Source organism: Chanodichthys erythropterus, chromosome 12 (assembly GCF_024489055.1).
Source record: "Chanodichthys erythropterus isolate Z2021 chromosome 12, ASM2448905v1, whole genome shotgun sequence".
NCBI lineage: Eukaryota > Metazoa > Chordata > Actinopteri > Cypriniformes > Xenocyprididae > Chanodichthys > Chanodichthys erythropterus.
The window spans coordinates 26,885,093-26,908,684 of NC_090232.1; the positions used below are offsets into that span (position 1 = coordinate 26,885,093).

At 36.4% G+C, this 23,592-nt stretch overlaps 2 protein-coding genes across 2 annotated transcripts; one reads left to right on the forward strand and one right to left on the reverse strand.

Annotated features, from left to right (window-relative positions):
• The first annotated feature begins 1,267 nt into the window (after positions 1–1,267).
• Positions 1,268–14,411, forward strand: metap1d (methionyl aminopeptidase type 1D (mitochondrial)). Its single transcript, XM_067403702.1, has 10 exons — positions 1,268–1,347; positions 4,554–4,720; positions 5,508–5,657; positions 5,769–5,917; positions 9,740–9,782; positions 9,869–10,032; positions 12,067–12,164; positions 12,517–12,564; positions 12,682–12,760; positions 14,168–14,411. The coding sequence occupies exons 1-10, from the start codon at positions 1,308–1,310 to the stop codon at positions 14,244–14,246; spliced, it is 1,017 nt and encodes a 338-aa protein (XP_067259803.1). The 5' UTR covers positions 1,268–1,307; the 3' UTR covers positions 14,247–14,411.
• Positions 14,412–17,826: 3,415 nt separating this feature from the next.
• dlx2b (distal-less homeobox 2b) lies at positions 17,827–19,380 on the reverse strand. Its single transcript, XM_067404435.1, has 3 exons — positions 18,916–19,380; positions 18,647–18,831; positions 17,827–18,484 (listed from the first exon to the last, which is right to left on the reverse strand). The coding sequence occupies exons 1-3, from the start codon at positions 19,232–19,234 to the stop codon at positions 18,158–18,160; spliced, it is 831 nt and encodes a 276-aa protein (XP_067260536.1). The 5' UTR covers positions 19,235–19,380; the 3' UTR covers positions 17,827–18,157.
• Between the last annotated feature and the right edge of the window lie 4,212 nt (positions 19,381–23,592).

Genomic DNA, 23,592 nt, shown 5'->3' on the forward strand with positions numbered 1-23,592 from the left:
TTTATTTATTTAAAGCAATTTGTTTAATTTACTTTTATCAATTTGATTATTAAAATATTTTTTTTAGTTTAATCCACTTTATTTATTTATTTATTTATTTAAATAAAATTTCATTTATTTATTATTTTAATAATTTATTTATTTATTTAAATATAAATATTTTAATCAAATGTAGTTAGTTAGTTACTTGGTTAGTCTAATGTTAATTTTAATATACATTTATTTTTACTTTTTTTTTTTTTTTTTCAGTGTTTTTCTCTAAAATTTTCCAAGGCCCCCTTAGCACTCCCTTGCAGTTCCCCAGAATTCAAACTAGTGCATTCTTACTGATTTAAGCTTCAAGGACGGATCTTACATGGCATTATCGTAGCATTCGGAGTGATAATCCTTATATTTAACATCTACACTGCTGAGAAAATATCATGCATCATGCACATCTTTATTTCTGTCTTCTGAATCCCAAAAACGTCCATTCTTGTTTCAGCTCTGCCTCTGTCTCAGAAGTGCAGGTCTGAGGTCTAGGGGGTCTTTCCAGCAGCAGGTGCAGAGCTGCTTTGACCTCACCCCTCATTTATGCTCCCTGGGCCTTGGAGCATCAGATCCCCTTTGTCTTGACTCTTTTCACTCACCCTATACACAATGTACAACCCTCCAGATAAAATTGTGGGTTATTATGTATGGAAATAAGGCAAAAATGCATGCTTAACAAGTTAATACAAAGTGCTTTTTGTTAAGCATGCTCAGTAGTAGGAGTCTGTGTATAACATTGATGCAGCTGGCTTAATAAAATCTGGATCAATATTTTAGCTAAATGTAAGGACTTTTCCTCATCTATCTATCTATCTATCTATCTATCTATCTATCTATCTATCTATCTATCTATCTATCTATCTATCTATCTATCTATCTATCTATCTATCTATCTATCTATCTATCTATCTATCTATCTATCTATCTATCTATCTATCTATTTCATTTGAAATGCAAACAAAAATAATTGAAGAGATAAGGAAACACAAACAGGAAAACAAAGGAAACCTCGGTCACTAAAGATAAGATAAGATCACAGTTTTAAATAAATGTGTTACATAGAATCGTAAATTCTGGAAAGTCACATCGATTTTATGATATTAATAGGTACATTTAATATTTTTTCAACGTCCACACTAGAGTTGTACATTGAAGTCAATTTTGAATTAATAAATATTGTATATAAAAAAAAATAAATCACTTTATTTTCAACTCTAGCGTGAACATGCGCCCTACTGTTTGTTTGGAAGAGCACGTGACTCTCCTCCGTGGAAAACATGGCTGCGCCCTGTGCCGCTCAATGCTTTTTCAGAACAGGTAGGTTTACAGGTTAATTTAGGAAAGGGTAGACTTTTCTATCTTAATTGTAGAACATAAACACTGAGGCTGACGGTAAGGCAAGTCAATGACTCAAACAAGACAATTTTCGCTCATATTCGCTTATCGGCAGTGTACGCAGATACACAAATAAGTATGTAACCCAAATAAGCGCTGTTTGACAAGATCCATGAGTTGTGTGATTACTCGGTATCTGTGCTATATGAGCAGCCACGGCAGTATGTGCCAAGTTCAGAGTCACTTTATCACCCGTTTCAAACATGTGCGTGTGTATTGAATAAGTTACACTAACGGTCACACTGAAGACTGGAGTAATGGCTGCTCAAATTTAGCTTTGCCATCACAGGAATAAATTATATTTTAAAATATATTTAAATTGAAAACAATAACTTGAAACTGTAATTTTTTTTTTTTTTATCAAAAATAATTTTTTTGATCAAATAGCTAAATGTGCCCTGGTGAGCACAAGACACATCTTTCAAAAACATTTAAAAATCGTAATTATTCCACACTTTTGACTTGTAGTGCATATATATATATATATTATATGTGTGCATGTCTGTTGATGTGTCATATGCAGGGTCGTAGTGGGCAATTCAGATTAGTGGTCGGTCAGGATGGGGTTTTTATTAGCATTTTGGCAGATTCTTAAACTTTTATATTTGGTCCCCCAAATTAATTTTGAACATTTGTTCCCCAATTTGCTTACTTATTCTATGCACTACAAACTTTAGAGTGTTCTACTGTTCCAAGACAAGATTATGGAAAGGCTGGACTCATGGCACTGTCTTGGAGCTCTTTATTGTTTGCTGGTTTGGCAGAGTCTTTGTGGGTCCAGTAGAAGTAAATAGGGAAAGTAACATTACAACTCTCCCCGTCTGCTCAGCCATGGCATTTTTTTTCTTTTAAATTTAAATGAATTATAACCCAGAAGTGAAATGTTATGACTTATTTCATCCCTATAATTTCTAAGTGGTTAAACTAACAGTGTTACAACTCACCCCGTGTTACAGCCATCCATGGTCTCGCCTACAACAGTCTGTTTCCTGAAAAAGAATCTGACCTTCACCTTTTTCAATAATATAATCATTAGCAGTATTAGATGAATAAAATGATCCAGATGACATGACAATAATTATTAATAAGCATAGTAACTGCTTTGCCACTGAATAGGAAAACGCAAACAAAGTTAGTCTTTTTTACTGTATTAATCTTTAAACTCACTTGATATTAATTATGTTCTTAAAAACGAATGAAGAACCATTGGCTGCTCACATTTTCACCATGTTTGTAGTTATGAATCAAACCATCACCAATGTTTACCAAAAAGCCATACAAAACAATAATAATAGACTATCCAGAATTTTTTGGGCAACACTAATTCCAATCTTGCATACTGTTTAGGATAGATAGTATGTGAATTGGGAATGCTTGTTTCTGGGATTACACAGCAATTAATTGTAATAAACTGACGTTAAGATTATCAGATGACATTGATGTACTGCAGTCCTGAAGTATACCGAAGGATTATATATTACAGCTAAAGCACCAGAATAAGTCTAAAGTCGACCACACACATACACACAAAGGGAATTCAGTGCAATCCACATCCTTGGCCACATCCTTTGCTCTTTGCCACCCAAATTGTTGTCAGTACACACACCCGCTACCCCACCCTGGGTTAACCCACTACTGCCTTTATTCTAAACCCCCCAGCCGCCCCCTCGCTGCCTCTGAGTTACTCCCTTCATCCCTGGTATTTTCATCTTTGTAACTCAACCCCTCTCCTGTGTATAACTGCACTTATTTTGGGCGTTTGACCACTGTGTCTCCAGAAAAAAAGTTCTTTCTTTTTCTTTTTATTTCCTGCACACTAAACTCTGCAGTCCTTGTTGGAATGAGTTACAACACGGTTGTTGATGTGTGGTGGTGAATTATTTTCATTTGTGGTTCAGATTTAAAATTAAGCATCATATTATGTGAACATCATTGCATTGTGTAATTGTATGGACTATTTGTTTACATTGCAGCTGTGTTATTCTTTTGAGAAAGGAACGGGTTTGGGACATTAAAAGAGGAATAGCCCTTCATTTCACTTGACAAAATTCATTTGACAATTTGGTTGACACTTTGAGTCATCCAAGTGTAGTTTAGAATATTATAATATAATATTTTAGTGTAAATAAATATTATGAAAATTACCATGTTCATATATGTGTGTGTGTGTTTTGTATATATATATATATATATATATATATATATATATAAGATAATGAATTGCACAGGTTTAAGTAATCATGATTAATCGCACTTAACATTTAAATGGGTAGTTATAAATACATTTACAAATTTCAAATTGTATCTCGAATATAGAAACAACATAAAGACAGTATTTAAAATATTTGATATTTTATGAAGGTTAGTATCACCACACTTTTTATATTTTTGCACTTACACCTGTGTGTTTTAACCATTGAGAAAAGCATGTTACTGAAGGATCAAAAACAGGTAGCTAAACCGAGTGTGAAAAACTCAAATGTCCTACACATTACGCCCATCGCCTCCCCAAAAGAGGAGCACACTGGGGTGGGCGTCGTGACAGAGTGTATGTGTACCATCCTCTGACAGTCACTCTCTCTCGCCTTGTGAAGCTGGTGAGCGGCACACAGATTGCATGATCATACTGTAACGTTAGATATATAGGCATGGCTAGTTTGGAAATGGGAAATTTCTAACGTGTTAAGCAGCCAATATTAATCACAAATTGACACACTTTTTTCACTGCCCTAATTTAAATGTATTTATTTCTTCATACTCTAACCCTAAATGTAGTGAAAAAGGACTTTTGAGCTGTTTAATGTAAAACAATGTGTTGGTTCAGTTACATAGGCGTCTTTTCCTAACCGTTATTTGTCTTATGGTCATAATAATGGCATGTAATGGTGTACTTGGTGAAATAAGCTGGTTAAAAATTTCAGCAGTTTTACCTTCAAAACTTGTTCCACATCCTATGAAGAGATCACAGGTTATCAACATACACTTGTTCCATATATCGTTTGAAGTGCAACTAGAATTGAACATGTACAATCCCTATAATTTGAAATCACACTTTATGGCTGAAAGAAAAGAAGTACACTTTGCAATGCACTATCACACCATTTGTTCATCTTTTTGGTTGTGTATAGGTGGTTCAAAGCTGCTACAGAGAGTAGCACAGCTGCCCAGCTGCCACAGGAGCTCATCTGGTGCCCATCAATGTCCACCTCGCCGATGCTTCTTCTGGAGGAAATCAAAAAGTTTCCACAGCGTGGTCCGGCCTGCCATAGTGCGCCCCTCTTATGCTGTACCCAAGGTAATTGCGGGATCATGAAGTGGCATTGAGGGGCCGTTTACACTACACCATTTTCAGCTAAAAACAGAAAACTTTATGCGTTTTGGCTGTTCATTTACACGACAACGGCACTTTAGGGGCCTGAAAGCAAACTTTTGAAAACAATACCGTTATTGTCTCTGTGTAATCTACAAAAAGGTTAATTTGTGAAAATGGTGACGTCATGCATGTGCGTATTACGTGTTCAGTCTATAGGCGCATCATTTTTCTTTATAAAGTGACATTGACAACTACTAGCCTGTCATGCATAATGCAGCGTTTTTAATCATTTTTGCGGATTGGTTTGTGGTCTGTATGTGAAAAACGCAAAGGTAAAACTTTTCTGTTTTTCATACATCATTGTCATGTTAACATACCCTAAACGTTTAAGTTTATTATAAAAGTTGGTCATAGTCATGATGAAAGCAAAATTGACACTTATTATAAATGATTTATTTTTTGTTTTTTAATTCATGTGCCCTCATAATCTTTAATCAAAATAACTTCCTCTCCTTCTTGCAACAAAATCTCTTTTCTCCTCTGATGACGTGTTTAATGGCGCGAGGGCGGGACAGCCTGTCACTCATATGAGATTAGCAATAGCAAACCACAATGATCCAGTCTATTCCTGATGGACCAAATCAAGTTCCACCCTATATTTTTTTCTTGTTCTAGAAACCGTTTCACTCTCAATAGGGAAGAAAAGACTATTGCAACACCTGTTTTATGCCAACTTTTAATTTAAAAAAGACTTGCTCTTTTCTCTTAGCACATTCAGAGGCCGGACTATGTGTCATCCAGCAAAGTGCCTGAGTGGCCAGATTACATAGAGATTAAAGATGAGGAGCAGATACAGGGATTGCGACGAGCGTGTCAACTAGCCAGACACATACTGCTGCTAGCAGGAAAGAGTTTGAAGGTATACTCTACGCTTATCTGAAATTTGAGACTGTAACATTGAATAAGCTTGATGTGACATGTCCTTGAATTGTTTTTTGCAGACACTCTCACTATATTGTTTGTTTGCCAGGTTGGTATGACGACAGATGAAATAGACTTTATTGTCCATCAGGAAGCGGTTCGTCACAATGCCTACCCCTCTCCTTTACATTATGGGGGGTTTCCAAAGTCAGTCTGTACCTCTGTTAACAATGTAGTATGCCATGGCATTCCAGACAGGTAACTCAGTGCTATTAAATGTGAGTGCTTTGTTGTGACTGAAGGTCTATAAATTTCTCTATTTGTATATGAGTCAGCGGCATAGAACAGGGGGGAACTCAATCCTGCTCCTGAGGGCCATTGTCCTGAAGAGTTTAGCCATAGTGCGCCCCTCTTCCAACACACCTGCCTGGAAGTTTCTAAGCAGAGATCAGCGGCTCTATTATTGGAGAAAGCACAATGATAAACTTGGATCACTTGTGGCTTGATAACATTATAGCCTTGACGTCACTGAATCAAGTTGTATGACAGTTATCCACTGTTTGTGGATACCATAGAAACGAATGAGAAGTGTTGTAAACTGAATCATACCTATTGCAAAATTGTCTGTGGAAAAAAACAGCATTTTTTTTCGTTGTAAACTCCAAATATATAGCTCTCTAAAAAATAAATATTTATTTGCCAAAAAATTGAATTTACCTTGGCATAGTTGAATAACAAGAGTTCAGTACATGGAAATGACATACAGTGAGTCTCAAACACCGTTGTTTCCTCCTCCTTATATAAATCTCATTTGTTTAAAAGACCTCCGAAGAACAGGCGAATCTCAACATAACACCGATTGTTACCTAACAGTCGGGATCATTTATATGTACGCCCCCAATATTTGCATATGCCAGCCCATGTTCAAGGCATTACACAAGGGCAGCCAGTAATAACGTCTGGATGTGCACAGCTGAATCATCAGACTAGGTAAACAAGCAAGAACAATAGCGATGTAGTTCCATCTGTAGGCAGATGGAGCGATAATAACTGACATGATACATGATTACATGATATTTTTAGTGATATTTGTAAACTGTCTTTCTAAATGTTTCGTTAGCATGTTGCTAATGTACTGTTAAATATGGTTAAAGTTACCATCGTTTATTACTGTATTCACGGAGACAAGAGAGCCGTCGCTATTTTCATTTTTAAACACTTGAAGTCTGTATAATGCATAAACACAACTTCATTCTTTATAAATCTCTCCAACAGTATAGCATAAACCGTTAGCCACGGAGCACAGCCTCAAACTCATTCATAAACAAATGTAAACATCCAAATACTTACTATACTCACATAATCCGATGTATGCATGCAGCAAGAGCGCAAGCAATTAAAGGGGCGGCAGCCTGAATCGGCGCATTTCTAATTATGCCCCAAAATATTGTTGTAATATTGTTGAATATTAAGTGTCCCGACTAAGCATACTGGGCGAAAAAAAAAAAAAAAAAAAAAAAAAAAAAAAAACCTGCCTCTGTTTACCTGGACCTTGCTTACCTGGTTTAGGTGTGTTTAATTAAGACATGAGCTACAATGTTCATTATAGGAGTAGGATTGGGTACCCCTGACTTAAAAGATCATGAGAAAGGATTTTTAAAAAAATTTAGTTTAATGCACATGTGCCAACTTCTTAGACATGTAGCCTAGAGCTGTATGATTTTGGATATAATGAGAATCACAACTTTTTGATTTCAAATAGAGATCATGATTCTCCCATGTTTCTGAATATAAAACTAAACAAAATAACATGTAATTTACTAGAGGTTCTGAAAAAATATTAATTGCTGGAAAATTTGAATGAATTATTTAAAAAAAAAAGGTTTTGAATGAATTAAAAGAGTCATTGATAAACACTTTAATTACTGGATGAATCAGTGTTTTTGAATCAGTGTTTTCATTTTCAATGAATGATTCAAAGACAAATACATTTTTCAACACCTAGTTGCATAAGATGTAATTGATTCAACAATTATTTGAAGCGACAAGTTAGTTTTAAAAGGTGGATTACTTTTGAATTACACTGATCATTGTCATAGACATCAGTGTTTATATCTTAACTTAAAACTTTTATCTCAGTACTTCTGTGCTAATTTGAATGTTTTTAACACAGAGAACACAGAACTAAAGTGTGGTTCAAAACTGCTCTCTCTAACTCGAACGAACGAACACAGATTTGAATGTTCCGGTATGATTTTGTCAAAGGTTTAATAAACAAAGGCGAATTGTTGTCATTAATAAATTAAGATCACGTGGGTGTTTGTATCGAGATTTTTTTCTATTGTTTTTTTATGATCAATTGTGCAGCTCTAATGTAGCCTTAGACTTTATATTCATTTTAGTTTCAAACTTTTATACCAATTTCAATTTTTCTCAAGTAGTGTGACCATCAAGTAAAAAGTCATATTTATTATGAAAGAAACTTTTTGGAGAGTCATATGACAAAATATGACATACCTGATTTAATTTTGCCTTGTCATAAAAAAGTCAAAATATCTGACTTATTGACCTTAACACAAAAGCTGCATCCCAATTCAGAGTCTGCATCCTTGGAAGGCCGCATTCGAAGGCAGATAACGTCACAGCAGCGCGATGAAGGCTGTCCCAATTCAAAGGCTCCTTCTAATGCGGCTTTGAAATGTGTCCTTTGTTTCCTGGGCAATGAAGGATACGTAAAGTGGATCCATCATACCCTACCCATGGCCTACCCTTTGTTTCCAGACAGTTGAATATAACTGTCAAAAAGGTCCAGCAGAAACATTACTGTCACTCGTCAATGGCAGCTGTCACAATTGCTAGGCGACAAGAACAATCCTTCATAGGCTAGACCGTCCCATTTAACAATGCTTGGTCCACGGCCTTTGAATGATGCAGCCTCTGAATTGGGACAAAGTTAAAGTCATGAATTGTTTTCTGCATGTTGGTCACACCATTTTTTTCTGCATATTTCTGCATATTTCATGTTGATCGCACCAAATCACTTTGATTTGGTGAATAAACGTTTTCCAAATATTACTAAGTACTGAAAGGGTTGGTTCACCCAAAAATGAAAATAATGTCATTTATTACTCACCCTCATGCCGTTCCATTCCTGTAAGACCTTTGTTAATCTTCGGAACACAAATTAAGATATTTTTGTTGAAATCCAATGGCTCAGTGAGGCCTGCATAGGGAGCAATGACATTTCCTCTCTCAAGATCCATTAATGTACTAAAAGCATATTTAAATCAGTTCAAGTGAGTACAGTGGTTCAATATTAATATTATAAAGCGACGAGAATATTTTTGGTGCGCCAAAAAAACAAAATGATGACTTATATAGTGATATATATATATATATATATATATATATATATATATATATATATATATATATATATATAGCCGATTTCAAAACACTGCTTCATGATTCAGATCGCTTGACAAACCGCCAAACTGCTGAAATCACATGACTTTGGCGCTCTGAACCGCTGATTCAACATAAAAGATTCATAATGCTCCGAAGCTTCCTTAAGCAGTGTTTTGAAAATATTCTCGTCGCTTTATAATATTAATATTGAACCATTGAACTCACATGAACTGATTTAAATATGTTTGTAGTACATTAATGGATCTTGAGAGAGGAAATATCATTGCTGACTATGCAGGCCTCACTGAGCCATTGAATTTCAACAAAAATATCTTAATTTGTGTTCTGAAGATTAATGAAGGTCTTAAGGGTGTAGAACGACATGAGGGTGAGTAATAAATGACATTATTTTCATTTTTGGGTGAACTAACCCTTGAAGCTAAGATTTTTTTTTTAAAAGACTATGCTAGCAAATGTAATAAGTACAGATAAGGTTTTGTTTTCAAGAATTGTATTATTTTACTGAGGATTTTTTCTTCGTAATGTTGTCAGGATGGTTGTATCACCCCAAAGTTTTGTATGTTATTCCAGAAATGAAAAATATTTTGTACATCTTAATACAACAGTCCTGTCTTTGACCCATATACATCAGTATTGTGTTTTATTTTATAGTCGGCCATTGCAAGATGGAGATATCATCAATATAGATGTCACAGTGAGTCCTCTCTTTAAATTGTTTATCTTAAAAAGTTATCGTTCACACATCTCAGTATCTGTAAATAGTGGCTATGCATTCTATAGGTTTATTTGGAAGGTTACCACGGTGACACCTCAGAGACATTTCTGATTGGCTCAGTCAATGAACAGGGGAGGAAGTTAGTGGATGTGGCTCGTCAGTGCAGAGATCAGGCCATCACCGCCTGTGGACCTGGACAACCTCTGTGCGTCATTGGCAACACTATCAGGTTCGTTCCCACACTCATCCCGGTTTGCATCGCAGGTTGAATTCTTAACAGCATCCAGCACCTTCAAGAATGATGTCTGTGAAATGTTCTTTTATTCATTACTTTCTCCCACTTGCTCTTTTTTTTCTTGTTAAAAATAGCACATCTAACCCCTAAACCTCTGTTATCCCTCTTGTGCACAAAAGTAGAAAAAAAAAGACAGCAATCTTGCCTTGTCAGGCTATGAAGCCCTTATTTGATAGTGTAGTGTCTGAAGAAGGACTACACAGAGTTAATGTATTTCTCAGTGAGCTCCGAGCAAGCAATTACCCAGAGTGCATTGGGGTTTTTTCCTGCAATGGGGTGTAAATTACAGGTTAGTTTGTCTTGTTGGATGTGTGCGTGTGTGCATGTGTCCATGTGTGTGTGAGGCAGAGAGAGAGAGAGAGCGAAGTAAATTACAGGCTTGCTCCTGCTGTCTTTTGAGAATCGTAGACTTTGCCAGGGTGGATTCAGCTCCCCACAGAGACACGAAAAGATCCGCAGGAGTCTTTTCGCAGAGAGAGGACATACACAATCACTCACATACTGTACAGAAACATCTTTAACAACATCTTATTGACTTGTTCACTTCTAATACAAAGATGTAAATCTGCAAAATATCAATTGTGAAGATGGGTTCAAGGTCAGAACATGTACCTGGAAAAAGTGTACATTAAATATTTTATTTAATTTCATGGCATAAATGTGTCTTTTTACATGTATCTTGATATTAATACATTAGGTGATATAAATGGGAGGATTTTCCTGCGTTTTGGGCAGTATAGCAATAGATATCCCTTCTGTGCCTGAGGAAGCAATGCTTTTGTTGTTTTTCTCTCTCTCTCTCTCTTTCTCTCTGCGTAGGATTCTGAGCTTCTGCAGACATACACTGTTATTATATACACACAGAGGGAACAATTACCTCTCCTCAGGAAAAAGCACTTAGACCTCTCTTTCACTCCTTCTCTCCCTTTTTTTATCATGCTGGCACCCTAGCATCCTCTCTCAAACTGTCTCTTTGCAATTCTTTGTCTCTGTCTTTTATTCTTTCTCCTTCGTCTTTTTCTTTTTGTCTGTTATACACCTTCTTTGTCCTCTACCTTCCCCCTCCAAGAATATAAAAACAACTATGCTTGAATGTTTCTAGTGTGCATTATTCACACTGTAAAAAAAGCTGTCTGAAATGTTATTTACATGGTTAAATTTGACATCTCAAAGGTAACACCCTAATTGGGTGTAGACTTGTTGGTAAACCAGATTTCTTTTTTACCCCATGAGTAAATTTAATTTTACACTTAATGGGTTGAAAAAAAAAATTGTCATCATTCACCCTCAATGTCATTTCAAACTCGTAAGACTTTCGTTCATCTTTCTTCCCTCCATTGACAGTCTGCAGCTACCACTTTCTCTCTTCAAAACGTTCATAAAGAGATCTCAAAACTAACATGTATAAATCGAATGGTTTAGTTTATATTTTTTGAAGAGACATGATCACTTTATATGATGAACAGATTGAATTTAGGCTTTTATTCACATATAAACATTGTTCAACGAACATAAACAGAAGCTCAACCGAACTTGTTTGATGCGAAAGAACAAATCTTATTGGTTCTTGCAGAATCTCCACTAATGGACAATGTGTTCATCGTAAAATGTGATCATGTCTCTTCAGAAAATTTGCTCTAAACCACTCAATTCACATGGATTAGTTTTACGATCTCTTTATGAACTTTTTGAAACGTTAAAGTGGTAGTTGTATGGACTGTTAATGGAGGGACAGAAAGCTCTCAGATTTCATCTTCATTTGTGTTTTAAAGATGAACGAAGGTCTGAGGGTGAGTAAATGATGACAAGATTTTCAATTTTGGATGAACTAACCCTTAATTTTTTTAATAGAAACTTTTATCCAAAAGAGAAAAATAAACAAGCGATTTATCATACAGCAGCCAAGATAAACCTGGCTAAACATAAATCAGATTATTCCCTTTTAACATTTTTGTTTTTGAATTACAGCAATATAGCTAATTCAAATGGATTCCGTGTGTGTCCATATTTTATCGGTCATGGGATCGGAACATATTTCCATGGTCATCCAGAGATATGGCATCATGGTGAGAGTTCAAATTATTTTATGTCATTCATTTATTTTACTTCATTAGAACCTTAATTAGTCTTGATTGGCTGACTTAAAGAGAAAGTTTACAAAAAAAAAAAAAAATTCATGATTTACTCACCCTCATATGGTTCCAAACCTGTATTGCAGGATATTTTCAAAAATGTCTCAGGTTTTTTCATCCTTACATTGGAAGTCGGTACGGTCCAATATTGTTTGGACATTAATGTTTGATAAGCAAAGGAGTTTTACCCTTATTTTGGATTGAATGTTTGCCACGGAGCTTCAGGAAGAGTAAATTGAGTTTAAAGTAAGTTTACTAGGGTTCATATTTCTTTTCTCTTTTACAGCCAATGACAATGACCTACAGATGGAAGAGGGCATGTCCTTCACCATAGGTCTGTGTGCCTACTGATTGTTTTAGATCACAGAGAGATGGAATAATATTGAGCAAATCAATAGAAGCATGAATTTGTAGGATTTCAGTAAGGTTAACCATCATCCCATTTTTCCAGAACCCATTCTTATGGAGGGATCCTCAGAATTCAGGATCCTGAGTGACAAGTGGACTGCTGTATCTGTGGATGACAAAAGGTCTTGTGTTCAATTCCTCCACCCACACTTCTTTCACCACCTTTCTAATGAGAGCCCAATGCAGCCATTTAAATGTAGCCTACATTAATCATTCATTACTTCATGCAAGAATAAGTGGCCAATTTCTATTGAGAATCTTCAAGAACTTTATTTCTATTGGCTGTTGACATTTAGCTTGGAAAGTCTAAGTACCCTCAGAATTTGAAGCACACAGAGAGCTAAGTGCTCTGGTATAAACTTTCCTTTAACTGCATATATTTCACTGGAGAGCACTCCAATGTTAATTGCAAATGAGCTGATTGCCCTGTTGGCAGGTGAGAGCAGAGCGTTATTACTTGGTCAGTGGTTGATTAGAGCTCTGATTTTTAAGGTTGACTGAGGTAATATGCAATATGAGGAAATGGATACTAACATTCTTTCCTTTAATTCTACTTCTAAGGTAGTGCTTCTCAAAAATATTTTATTCTGACAAAATATTTTAGAGCTTGGCATAACTAGAAAAATAGATATTCATAAAATGAATAAAAATGCTCAGTTTTTTATATTTTATTTACGTATATGACTTTTCCAGGTCTAAAAATCACATTTATCACATAATTTAAAAAACAAACAAACAAACAACAACAACAAAAAAAAAAAACACCACCACCACAATCTCATGGCAATTCGTAACTATTTTACATTTTGGCAAATCGGTGGCTAATTTGTATGAATTTGTACAATCTCATTCGTAGTTTTTGTACATTCTGCCTATGCCCCGATGATGGGTATATTTAGGGTTGGGTTAGGGAACCTTCATGTTTACATTTTTCTTATAATTGTAAGTTATGAAATCACCACCTTATAACAGTTACATTTTCCTTTGAGATCAGATAAAAAAATAAATAAATAAACAGTTGTTGAGGGGGTAAATTAAAATATCACAATATAATCTTGAAATATCGTGATTTTTAAGATGTTTTAAAGGGATAATTCAATCAAAAATGAAAATGTTGTCATCATTTATTCACCCTCAGTTTGTTCCAAACTCGTATGAGTTTCTTTCTTCTGTTGAACACAAAAGAATATATTTTAAAGAATGTTGGTAACCAGACAGTTGACTGTAGCCTTTGACCTCCATAGTGTTTTTTTATTCATACTATGGAAGTCAACGGGGCCCATCAACTGTTTGATTTACCAACATTCTTTAAAATATCTTCATTTGTGTTTAACAGAAGAAAGAAACTCATACAGGTTTGGAACAACTTGAGGGTGAGTAAGTGATGAAAATTTTCATTTTTGGGTGAACTATCCCTTTAACTATCCCCCCCCTTATGCCTTCTTAGGAGTTTTCTGAGGCCCACTGGTTGAGAACCTGAAATTGAATCTGTGTTTGTGTGTTCTCTTGTCTTGTGTGTTATTACTCAGATCAGCACAATTTGAACACACGATTGTCATCACCTGCGATGGCGTAGAGATTCTGACTAAACTACCAGATGAAGATTGACTGGACAAGTATCATGGAACATCTTGAGCGTGTGATCTTAAAGTTTTTAGAATAACAAGCTGTTATTTAAATAAATGTGTTTCTTTAACATTTAGACAATGTTTTAACTTATTTTATTAGCATGACCAAATGAAACAGCTGTGCAGCTGGGTTTTTACATCTTGAATTAATGGGGTTAATTACTTAATGCATGTAGGTTATTGTGTAATGAGTTTAAAAATCTCTTCACTATTCCAAACTCTTTGGTTTCTGATGTCATCTCTGACAGAACTCATTGAAAGCCCAGGGAATGAAATGTCATTACGTCTTATTATTATGGCGGGGTTTCTCCGTACATCATAATATTATTCCGCAGTAATGTAGTTAGCGCTGTGGATCTCTCGAGTGGTGATTATATTTATGGGCCATGGTTTACCGTATGAGCCATGTGTAGCTTATCAAGAATACCCTATAATCATATCTGCTTCACGACATCATTCGGAGTCTGCTTATGCTGTCTGACATTTGACAGAGTTTGAATTCTGCTGCCTGAAGAAGTGCGCATGTATCCTCAGTGAGAATAGCAGTGTCCAGTCTTATAATTAACTATTTGAAGTAATTGGATGGTAAAAAATAAATTATAGTTCACAAGTAAACTAATAAATTGCTTCAAAAACACACTGAATGAAAGAAGTCAAATGAAAGTGCGCTCACGTGAGCACGAATCTCGAGCCGACATCCATGCTACAGCTACATCTGTTTAGTCAGTGGCTGTACAATTAAACTTAATTACATTGTGACCCTTACTAGTTAATCCCTAGGTTGGTTTGCTGTGCCATCTGGGAAGTTTTCTGCTTTTGCTTGAAACAGTCCGTAAGGGTTAAAAATTAAGCAGTTATAAATCACATATTAAAGTTAGTTTACATGCTCAAATGAGTTTTTGTGTCATTAAGAATGGATATTAAAAGAAAACGCATAAAACAATGATGTCTTTTCAATAGCCTATATTAGGACTTGCCTACACTAGATGACAGATTCAAACGGGCATGAATGATTATAGCCATCGTTTACTTAATGTCTTTATTTTTAATAAGCCAGCGCGGATATGGTACTATTTCAGGTAGCGAAAGACTTTAATCATAAAAAAAAACACATTAGTAGCCTAAAATACTAATACACTAGGCTATAGAAAAAAACTAAGTCAGATTATGAAGATGTACTAAAGTAGGCTACATCTTTTATTATTATTATTATTAGCCTATTATTAATCATCATAATCTGTAGAAGGTCTACTAATTTGTTATTTGATCACACTCTCTGACCGCACATGGCGCCTGCCTTTCTAATCTGTTCTCATTAAATCGAATCATAATTGCAGCCATTTGGTTTTTGTGCATCCTCGCGCATTTTCCTCGGTCTGTCGTAATTACGAGCAATTTCTGGCGCTGAGGGAATCTTTTCAGTCGGACAAAAGAAAAAGGGAATGGGCAGGGAATCATTAAGCATTTTTCTGATGTAGATATGCAGCATGTAGTGCTGAACCGTTTGCAGGTGCTTTATTCTGTCATGAAGGATGTTCCTGTGATCATTATATTCACCTTAAAGTTATAGCTACAATTCGCAATATTTCGTTTCAGCGTTTTCTGTTTTATTTACCGCATTTCATTGTCTTTTCTTAGTATTTGAAGTTTAAATTTTGGTAAATAGTGTTAATCTTTTCTCCCCCTTTTCATCTGTATACGTGAATGCTTAATGCTTATTTATAGGCTACATGCAGCAATCAGAATCTGCGTTTCTTTGATATCTAATAAATCTTAATGGTTACAATATAGCACAGAAAAGGAAATCGCGCAAAATGTTTGCACATTAACTTTTGCCTTACTGAAAGCACATCCAGCACGGAGACCTTTTCTGCAATATAGACTACAACAGCTTTAACAAAAGTTATTCAGATTAAAATGTTTCGTTTCTTTTCTATTTTAGAAATATTACAGAGACCCTCTGCTTTATGCAGATGTAGCTTTGAATCCAAACGGAAGCAGTCATTTACTGGTGTGGTTGCAAATAAGCCCTGGCATTTCAATTACTGCCAGCTGTGAATGTTGACATAAGGAGTGAAGCAGAACGGTTAAAATGTGCTACAATCATACTATAGTGGCATTTGCTCTATCTACATACATTTGCACAGAGACCTGGTGGGTTTGAGAATGAGACACCCAAAATCAGAATAAAAATAGATGTCGTTTCAATAAGAATCAAAGGATTTGGAGCCTGTAACCACGATGTCCATATTTAGAAAAACCGCGGAAGCACAAATGAACCTCAAAAGAAACAAATCATATAAGATAAACAATTAGTTACAACAGCCCCTGAAACGTTATTCTTTATAAATAGCAACATTCGTGAGTAAGCTGAGGGAAAACTGATGATTGTGTTTGTTTGTTCGGTCAAGATGATTGATTTCTTCCTGTTATATTCTTTTCATTATATTTTACTTTTAAAATACAATCGACAGTTTTTAGATAGCCTAATACAAATGATTTTGAGTTTTAGAAATGAATAATAGGTTCATGAAACTTATACACAAATATTCCACTCGAGGGCCAAATCGTCCAATAAAGCGAATATGCAATCTACTGTTTGTAATATGTATTTGCCATAATTATAATTACATAAACGTTTAATCCCAATTTCACAATGTCAAAAAGGTTACATGGACTAGATTACAGAGAGGATATGCAGAATATGCAAACATGGGCAAAGCCACGTACCAATTTGTAAATAATGTACACTTGGACAAGTGGTTGTGCGCTTTGCCCTTAGAGTAATCCGGATTTCCCACCTATTCCAGTAACTATTTTAGTTCCAAAAACATTGGATTTGACCATGTAAAGACGTGAGGCAAGCTATGAGAACTGTGTGTCCCCGTATAAGAATAGCTCAAGGCTGTGCTGGAGCTGGAAGCGAGGGCTCGAGGAGAATGTTTCCAGGGCGGTCTGCTTGAGGCGGTTTTATGTATTTTTTCTCTGGTTGAGTGGCGTTCATAAAACGTCTGGAAGAGGAGCGAGCTGACTCCAGAGAGTCTGGAGTGGGAAGAGCCCTCGCCGCACGCGGAACGCCCTCGCATCTCCTTCTGCGCATGCCAAGACGCGTCTGAATGCCAGGCGTTCCCCCTCATGCCCAGAGGTAGAGGATACCTCCTCTCCTCACCAAGAAAATGTACAAAGGTTTAAATAGGATTCGATTCGTTGTACCGAATAATCACACATGCATTAAAAACGCTAAGCTATGCACTGAAACGGAGATAAAAGTCATGGTCTGCAGAGAATAACGTTCTCTGCAAACCTTTCCAGACCTAACCTAAAAATTAAACTAATGCATTTACGCAGAGAGCGTCCAAAACCACCACACTCAGACCGTTTTAGAAGATGTCAGGTTCTTCAAAGGACGTGGAAATATCACGTTACATCCCAGTGATAAGTATCATTTTTAAAGACCAAAACCTGAAAAACCTTGGGTTGATGAAACACATCTATAATCAAAGAACGAAACGTTAATTGATAGTAAAACGCACATTTAATTATGACTGCAGGTTGTATAAGCATTTTAATAGATTTATCACTAAACCTAATATTCTGTACAACACACGAAAAAAAGGCTACCCGTTTGTACTTGGAATGTGAAATAAACATATCTGATGACCCCTTTCGATTTTACTATAATGAAAAACAAATAAATAAATAGAAAAATAATTTAATGTGCGTTGCTCGAGCGCATTAGTCGCGCCAAAGAATTCCACAGCAAACATCTTTAGCAAACCCAGCCTGAAAATAGATTTTAAAGTTAATGTTCTCCTAAAATACAAGTCCAGTGACAAGATAGGCCTATTATTTCCTCCTACAACAGGTGTATTCGGCCATTTTAGTCCTCTGTTAGAATATGGTCCCTGCACTCATTGCAGAGCTGTGATGAGGTTGTATTAAGGTACTGGGCTGTAGATGTGTAACCGTATTCGTGGAGGAGTACCATGAATAGTTTGTCAAGAACGATGGGGCAGTGGTGTTTGGTGGTCCTGTGGGCTGCTCTGAAACTGTGTCCCCGTCGTTCGGTGTCTGGTTCGGAGGGAAATCCCAACCTGCCTGTGGTGGAGGAGTGCTAGATGGAGAGTCACAGGAAGCAACCTGCTGGTCTGCTGGAATCTCGCCGTTTTTCCACAACTTTTTGAATTTGGAGCGTCGGTTCTGAAACCATATCTTCACCTGTGGATATTCAAAACAACAAGTTAAACATGCAATACAATTCTAAAAAAAACAACAACAACACAATTTTAGACGCAGGTCTACTTGAAAATAAAAGAACCACAGAAAGACAGTCTTCACATTTCATAGCAACATCATGCACAGAAGAATCCGCGTTTTGACCTGGGTCTGTGTGAGGCCCAAAGACGCCGCCAGTTCGGCGCGTTCTGGGAGCGCGAGATACTGGGTCTTCTGGAATCTGCGCTGGAGAGCCGCCAGCTGAAAACTGGAGTAGATGGTTCGCGGTTTCCGGACTTTCTTTGGCTTTCCATTCACCATGCGCACCTCCGGTTCACTCTCTTCCTTCTCTATCAAAACGAACCACAAAAATGTAATTATAAAATATAAGAAGACAATGTAGGTAAAAGAAAACGACGCTGAGGTGGTCTTACCCGGTTCGGTCGGTGTGGGTGAAGAACTGGCTCCATACGTTCCATAAGCGCCATACGAAGAAGCATAGCCTAAATCGTAAGATTTTGGGCTGTAGTGAACATTACCCACTGTTCCAGGATGATAGGAATAAGATGCCAGTTGTGCGTACGCCGTCCCTGTGCAGTGTCCTGTCTGTGAACTACTGTAGAAGCTGCTGTCGGTCACAGTTGACACCGGCAGTGTTGGGGAATCCTGCGACTTGTGAACGGTACTGAAGCTGCTCGAGGTAATATGGTTTGTATGCATATCCGAGCCAAGGCTATCCAGAACAGCGGTCATTTTGCAGGGAAAAGTAAACTGAATTTACTTACCGTGACCACTTGAAATGTTCAAATTCTGCAGGCTACCTCTAACAATTAATCGGTGACTCAAAAATCACAAAACTTATAGAGGTAGTTCGTTTTGCCTCAAGTCACATATCCATAGTTGATAGAGGGTTTGAGCTCCGCGGCGGTCTCTGCCTTGGAGATGCTGACGGGCGGGCCATATACTGGGCGTCATGTGGCAAAGCGAACCAATCGCTTAGCAGGCAGTACTGCCAGCTGAAGGAAGACCTTTGACAAGTCAAAATAACAAAATATCTTGCAGACCTGGTTTTAAAGGTCTTTTCTTTACAAATAATTGGAAAAAAATAGCGATTTATCTGATAAATAAATTCAAAAAGCCTAAAACAATTTCAAAAAGAGACAGGAAATAAGAAATGAAAGAAGACAGGACTATATTTTTTTCAGATGTAAACAAACCCTTCAATGCACAGGTGGTTTTGCTTCCTCTAAAGTGTTGAACACATTAAGAAAGACGTTCTTTGTATTTTTTGTGCCGCTAATTTATGATTTTAAGTTTTTGTTCTTGTTGTTGTTTTTGTTTGTTTATAGGCAACCTTGTTAAGATGTCTTAACTGTTAACCTGGCAAGTGGAGTAGTGCGCATGTAAATTAGGCCTACTCGATCAATGGCCTACATTTAGACATGCTAAAGGTCTAAAAGTATCGAATGAAGCTTACAGTCTTGATTAAAGGGATATATTTGCCCTTTGTTGAGAAGCACGGTTTAACTGGAATGCCATCTATCGTTGAAATGTTGTCAGTGTATCTTACGGAAGCAGTCTGCATTCCACTGACTAATCACAGACGGCGCCAGTCTACTCACACCCACAGGTGCGCAAAACAGCAATTATTGCCCGGTAAACACCAGGGATAAAGCGCGGAACCAGCCCTATATGATGCTCTGTCGCGCCAAACGCCTCGTACATAGACCTACATAGAAAACTACCTCAGTCACGAGAACTGGCAATTTACTAAGTATTCTGTCAACTCAACAAACTTTGTGGCCTAAGCTTTGCCTGCTGTAATCCCCAGGTGACTTGTCTCTGCTGTGGTGCGATTTAAAACAGGATTTTGATAGATTTTTAGAACATTTTAAATTCAAATTATTAGCTATAGGCTATGATAGCATAATTGCCTGTAAAATTGCAAATAAAATCGTATAAGTGCCGTCACTCGATTTGATTGGAAATTCTATCCTGAAGGATGAAGAAATTGATCAATATTGTCATTACTAGTATGCTGCTATATATAAAATTACTGAAGCCTATACAGTCATCGATATTCAAAACTGATTTTCATAATTGAAGTGAGTCAGTCCGTCTGTGGCGTTTTCTGCTTTGGTCAGGTGTGCAGGTGACGAGGGGACCTCTGGCGCCCTCTTGCGTCTTTAAATGTAAAATGGCCTTTTTAGTGAGTACGCGAATTTAAACTATTGTTATTAATAATATTATCATTACTACCTTTTTTAAAATCTTTCTTAACTGCATAAAAGGTTATTTTATGTGCATTATTTAACAGACACCAAACAAATATCCAAGTATCCAGTAACAAGAAGATCTGAAATGCGATACAGAAGATAACGAAAGGTGTTGTAAGATTGTGGGTGAATGCAATAACACAAAAGGAAACAGACCTTTTTATTTTAATTGTAGCCGATGCAGTTTGTACACATAATATCATCACATCTTGTGATATTTAGCGAATTTATGTAGCCTATTATAAAATTAATGTAAAATAAAACTTATGAACTTTTTATTTAGATAAAAAGTATGAATTGTATTTTATTTCACAACTGTTTAGCTCTTGCAACTCAACTGCGTTGAACACGAGATGGCACTGTTTCCTTAAATACTAATTCAGTCAAAGGTGTTTATACGCATGCGTCAGAGCAAAGAGGTCATATACGTATATTTATGAACAGGAATTATTTAGAATTAGCAACACGTCAAATACGAATATCAACTAAACTCTTATGTAACGACAAATAGGACCACACTATTCACAAAGACTGATGCATCGATTTCACAGGCCTACTATTTTTACTAAATCAAATACAGAAACAGAATTCTTTTTAATGACCAATAGAGAGGTCAATTAACAAAAACCAGAGTCCATCTTTGCTCCTACAGTAGATACACCTGGCTTTCATCAACATAAATGTCAGCTTTCTTTAGAGAGGACCAATTCAGCAGTAGATCAAATTTTAGATGTACGCTGAATGTGCAATCTTTACATCGTATATAATTTTACTGTGTTCTCATCTGTTCAGTGCTGCAATTGTTTGTTCAGAGTTTGTTGAACTTTGTTTGATGTTCTTTCCCATAAAATCAGAATTAATGCAGAATATTAAATACAATGCCCTATATACTTAAAATATTACAAAAATATTACGCATAAGCTTTCCAGCTATGACTCTCTAAATGGGTTGCTACATAAGCATGAATTTTTGTGCTACCTTGGGTGAGTGTTTCTTAGTCATCATCCTCATTCATATTGTCTGAAAGACTGTGCATTTCCTGTGGGTGTGTGCTTTGTGCTCTGAGGAAAGACCCAACAGTAAATATTACTAAACAAATTCATTTGTGCATTCATAATCCTGATTTCCGGTGCTTGTTGGTTTAAAGGGGGGATTCCTGGATCCCAAATCCTGGATTTGCTGCAGAAAGAAAAATATTCACATTCTTATGGCTTTGAAGAAGGGAATGTGTTGTGCCAGAGGGTTTAATATGGTGGCATAAAGTAAAAAGAAATAAACAAACATGGTCAGTAATATTTGCTTTTGAGGGTAACATTCCAACATTTCCCCCCCCCCCAACTCCAATCCTTTTTTTTTTCTCTTTTTTTTTTCCGTGATGTGACCTGCACACCTGTCAGTTGAGCTTTTGTGAATATCACTTCCAGATGAAGTTGATAGATCTGCTCCTCTCATGTTTTCAGTTGAATAGAATTTCAAAGTAATAGAGGTCTCTGTCTCTCTTGATCTATTTCATCAGTGTTAGATGAATTAGAGGTTTAAAGATACGCTTGATGTTATTATAAGAAGAATGTCCTTGATGGTCATATCAGACAGTCTTTAAACACATTATACAAACACATATATGCTTTTGAATGATGAAAACTAGCAAATATTATTGGATATCTTTTTAAAGTAAGTGTGTATATGTTGTTTTGGTACAGCATGTACAATCATTTTTGAAAATCACTGGTAAACAGCCAAAGTTTCAGTCACAGGTCTGTTGCGTAAAATGTTCACTGTTTTTGATGAACTGTCATCAGCAGCTCAAATGCATTCTGAGAACAGAACAGAACAGAACGAGACGACCTGTAGGAGCATGTGAAAAAGAGAGCTGGAGGGCTGGGAGGAATCCAGGGGTGGTGAGGTGTGTTTGAAGATTAGGAGGGGCTGTGTGGGTGGGGCAGCCATGTGTGTGTGTGGTTCAGATATTCCCTACATTGACAAAATGTCCCCAGAGGATAGTAATACTAGAATTTTCTGATCTTGTGGGGATATTTTTTGGTTCCTATGAGAAAAACAACTTGTAAATCATACTAAATTATGTTTTTTGTTTTGTTTTTTTTTAAATGTAAAAATGCAGGGGTAGGTTTACAGGACAGATTATACAGTTTGTAGTTTAAAATGCATTGTGTCTATGGAAAGTCTTTAAATTATTGGTCAAACTTTTACTTTTGTTGCAAAAAAAATATTTCAAATAAATGCTGTTCTATTGAACTTTATACATCAAAGAATCTAATATATATACAGGTGCTGGTCATATAATTAGAATATCATCAAAAAGTTGATTTATTTCACTAATTCCATTCAGAAAGTGAAACTTGTATATTATATTAATTCATTACACACAGACTGACATAATAATAAAAATTAAAAGAAATAAACATTTGAAATATAACTGACAACTAAGGCAAATCCCAAATTACTTAAGACCAATACAAAGAAAGGATTTTTAGAAATCTTGGCCAACTGAAAAGTATGAACATGAAAAGTATGAGCATGTACAGCACTCAATACTTAGTTGGGGCTCCTTTTGCCTGAATTACTGCAGCAATGCGGCGTGGCATGGAGTCAATCAGTCTGTGGCACTGCTCAGGTGTTATGAGAGCCCAGGTTGCTCTGATAGTGGCCTTCAGCTCTTCTGCATTGTTGGATCTGGCATATCACATCTTCCTCTTCACAATACCCCATAGATTCTCTATGAGGTTAAGGTCAGGCGAGTTTGCTTGCCAATTAAGAACAGGGATACCATGGTCCTTAAACCAGGTACTGGTAGCTGTGGCACTGTGTGCAGGTGCC

Coding starts and splice junctions, on each gene's coding strand:
- metap1d (XM_067403702.1), top strand. CDS start 1,308: ATGGCTGCGCCCTGTGCCGCTCAATGCTTTTTCAGAACAG. Junction 5,918..9,739: donor TGCCATGGCATTCCAGACAG/GTAACTCAGTGC, acceptor TTTATTTTATAG/TCGGCCATTGCAAGATGGAG. Junction 12,761..14,167: donor GTATCTGTGGATGACAAAAG/GTCTTGTGTTCA, acceptor GTTATTACTCAG/ATCAGCACAATTTGAACACA.
- dlx2b (XM_067404435.1), bottom strand. CDS start 19,234: ATGACCGCTGTTCTGGATAGCCTTGGCTCGGATATGCATACAAACCAT. Junction 18,832..18,915: donor ACCCACACCGACCGAACCGG/GTAAGACCACCT, acceptor TCGTTTTGATAG/AGAAGGAAGAGAGTGAACCG. Junction 18,485..18,646: donor TGGGCCTCACACAGACCCAG/GTCAAAACGCGG, acceptor GAATATCCACAG/GTGAAGATATGGTTTCAGAA.